The sequence below is a fragment of the Citrus sinensis genome, chromosome 8 (genome assembly GCF_022201045.2).
Source record: "Citrus sinensis cultivar Valencia sweet orange chromosome 8, DVS_A1.0, whole genome shotgun sequence".
Taxonomy (NCBI): domain Eukaryota; kingdom Viridiplantae; phylum Streptophyta; class Magnoliopsida; order Sapindales; family Rutaceae; genus Citrus; species Citrus sinensis.
Window position 1 is genome coordinate 10,870,915 of NC_068563.1, and position 3,641 is coordinate 10,874,555.

The 3,641-nt window shown below is 34.7% G+C and overlaps 1 protein-coding gene across 1 annotated transcript; it reads left to right on the forward strand.

Annotated features, from left to right (window-relative positions):
• Positions 1-491: 491 nt before the first annotated feature.
• Positions 492-3,417, forward strand: LOC102622609 (auxin-induced protein PCNT115-like). Its single transcript, XM_052432940.1, has 5 exons — positions 492-763; positions 869-1,069; positions 1,261-1,433; positions 1,550-1,652; positions 2,761-3,417. The coding sequence occupies exons 1-5, from the start codon at positions 548-550 to the stop codon at positions 3,097-3,099; spliced, it is 1,032 nt and encodes a 343-aa protein (XP_052288900.1). The 5' UTR covers positions 492-547; the 3' UTR covers positions 3,100-3,417.
• The last annotated feature ends 224 nt before the right edge of the window (positions 3,418-3,641 follow it).

The window sequence follows — 3,641 nt, forward strand, 5'->3', positions numbered from 1 at the left end:
TGTATTAAATAACATATCCAATAAACATAAAATTTGATAATGGATTAAATTTATTTGGCTTGAAGAGAGAATTTAATAAAAAATTAAATAGAAGAATTGGTCAATGAGGGTATATTTATAATTTTATTAACAATACATAGATAAATTAGATAATTAATAATTATATTTTTATGTGGTATAAGGGTATAACGATAATTATACATTAAAATTATTATTTTTGTTAAAAATAATTTTTTTCATTAGTGAATAGGGGTGTAAGTATTTTTTGCAAAACATTAGGAAAATTTTTATCCCTTTGCCTAAATATTAAAGGTATGTTTGCTATTTTTCCTATAATTAATAAATAACATTATGACGTACCGATTATTTATCTAACCACTCTCTTGTGTGATTTTGTAAAGTTAATGACGTAAATGCTAACATATTCCATTACGTTAGCATTACGAGTTTTGAGAGGCCCGCAGAGCAATATATATACATATATAGATTGTTCGCCTAGAAACAGCAACCTCACTCAACAGAAAGTTGAGAGGATAATAGAAGGGAAATGGCGGGGGCAGTGAAGAGAATCAAGCTGGGTTCACAAGGTCTAGAGGTTTCAGCGCAAGGCTTAGGATGCATGGGCATGTCCGCCTTCTACGGGCCCCCGAAGCCCGAATCCGATATGATAGCCTTGATCCACCATGCCATTGACAGTGGCATCACTTTACTTGACACTTCCGATTCTTACGGACCTCACACAAATGAAATCCTTCTGGGCAAGGTAATGTAATTTATCTTCTGTTTCCTTCCTTTAATTTCAAAAGGGTGTGTTTGGAATTGGCAAATAATAGTATATTGGCTTTGATTAATTTGGTTTTGGGATTAGGCTCTGAAAGGAGGGTACAGAGGAAGAGTTGAATTGGCTACTAAATTTGGTATCAGATATGAGGATGGCCAGTACTCATACTGTGGGGATCCTGCTTATGTAAGAGCTACATGTGAGGCCAGCTTGAAGCGTCTGGATGTTGACTGTATTGATCTTTATTACCAACATCGCATTGACACTAAAGTCCCCATTGAAGTCACGGTTTGTCGCTTTTAATTTATATATTTGTCTCAATCATGCATGTTAAACTATATTAGTCTGTTAGCCTCTGGGTAGCTCGGCTGCCAATGAATATGAAACACAGAATATTTAAAAATACAGGCATGGGTCACTTTGATGGGTGAGGTTTCTGTTATCATGTACTAATTCTTTTACTTGTGTTGTTTTGTAAGATTGGGGAACTCAAGAAACTAGTTGAAGAGGGTAAAATAAAGTATATAGGTCTATCGGAGGCTTCTGCTTCAACAATTAGACGAGCTCACGCCGTCCATCCAATAACAGCTGTGCAGTTGGAATGGTCCTTGTGGTCACGAGATGTGGAGGAAGAGATTGTTCCTACTTGCAGGTAAGGCATTATTTGGGCCAAATGAATTGTTTTGACCTAGTTGAAAGGAAAAGAAATTATGAGTAGATGATTTAACATTTGCATGCTAACGCAATTTTGGTGGTTGCTCTGCTCAGGGAACTTGGCATTGGAATTGTTGCTTACAGTCCTCTAGGACGTGGGTTTCTTTCATCCGGGCCAAAGTTGGTTGAAAGCATTGCACAGGATGATTCTAGACATGTCCGTAAGCCTACCATGCATTTATTACCAATTTTTATGCATGTTCATTGGGCCTTAAAATGTTTTCTACCATTATTATTCGATGCCTACAAGCATGGCTAAAACCTTCTCTCAAGATACTCTACAGTGACTTGCATACTATTTTATCTTATAAACCTCTGATATTTATCTAGAACGATAGTTATAGTTCATTCTAACCAAACCCAGTAGGACTTGTTTAAGAATTCTGTTTCTTAAATATTCTACTAGTTCATTTCGATCTTCTAATTACACTGAAGTTACCTGTGTATAGATTGCATGGAGAAGATTGAGGAAAAATGAAAATTCAATTACTAACAACTGAATACACTGTAATCTTTTTCGAATTGACTTGTCTACCAAAACTTACTCGTCATTAGCTAAATGTTTGGTGTTTACTAATCATGCAGTTTTACTTTCGTCATATTTGCATTACTTGTCTTCTTTATCACACGTTCATTCTCATTTCCAGCAATACAATAATAATTCTTGTTTAGTTCTACTCTATAGTCTGAAATTCTTCATAGATTTCAATTTTGTCCCTCATATTATGCTCATTAACCTCTTCAAACATGAGCAAGGCTTTCTTTGCATTGAAAATCTGGGGAATTATCTATGCAATGACTTCGTTGATTGACAGAAAAATTTAGCATGTTGGATTCAATTTATATATATGATAATACCCCTTAAGTTTGATAGAGATAAAAAAAATGGAAAAAAATTGTTTCATTATCTCAAAACTATTACTGGGTCCTCAAGAAGTTTAATGACTCTTCCAAACTTCTACATCCTTGTGGTAGTTTCCATTTTTGTTATATTGCTTTGCCTATGCACGTTAATGTGAAATCAATTGATAAGTCTAATGAGAGTTTACTTCTTGCGAGACCTTTGTCTAACATTCCAAAATGTTTTACTATAAACATCCTCTGCCTAGGAGAAGTCCCTCAACTAGTCCTTTTTCCTTGTTTTCTGGTCTATTGAATTTTACTTAAACCTCCTCTAAAATCATGCTTTATCCAAAATGATGTTCTTTTTTAATGATTCAATTACAGTTCACTTTTGGTACTGAGCTGTTTTCTAAATCTTGCAGCTTCTACCCAGGTTCCAACCTGAAAATTTAGAGCATAACAAAAAGCTATTTGAACGTGTTAATGAACTAGCTGTAAAGAAAGGATGCACCCGATCTCAGCTTGCATTAGCATGGGTTCATCACCAAGGAGATGATGTGTGTCCAATTCCTGGAACCACCAAGATTGAAAACCTGAATCAAAATATTAAAGCTCTGTCAGTGAAACTAACTCCGGAAGAAATTGCTGAGCTTGAATCCATTGCTTCAGCAGATGCTGTACGGGGTCATCGATATGGGGGTGTCACTCCTACCTATGAAGATTCTGAAACTCCTCCACTGTCTTCATGGAAACCTTCATAAAGGGCATTGGTAGTCTGCCTTCTTAGTACCGATTTTGCAATTGCATTTAGTTCCAAGGTTTTGTTGTGGGTAAAATTACTGTATTGTGAGTAAAGATAAAGTCATCGTGTCTTCTGATAGGACACCCTATTAGTACCTTTCTGCACTTTTCACAAGTGTTTAGTGAATATTGTATTGAGTTCGTATGTAGTGTTGTGAGCAAAACTAAATCAATGTATCTTCTGCTCTTCTGCTTTGAGCAGCAAAATAATGTACTGTGTTTATACAAATATATGAGAAACAATAAATAAATCAAAATGGAGTAATATTTTTCTGAAATTTTTGGAAGTTTAGATGATCTGAATCCGGGGTGTAGCCTGGAAAAATTTCTTGAGTGGGCTAAATTTTTTCAAAATCCGAATATTATGTCGGTTAAAAATATAAATATTAAATACACTTTTGTTAATACATAAGCAAATATATTATATCTAAGAAGTAATTTAGTTATAATTAAACACTATTAAGTTGTGTCTTACCATACTTTCGAGAATTAAATTCGTCTA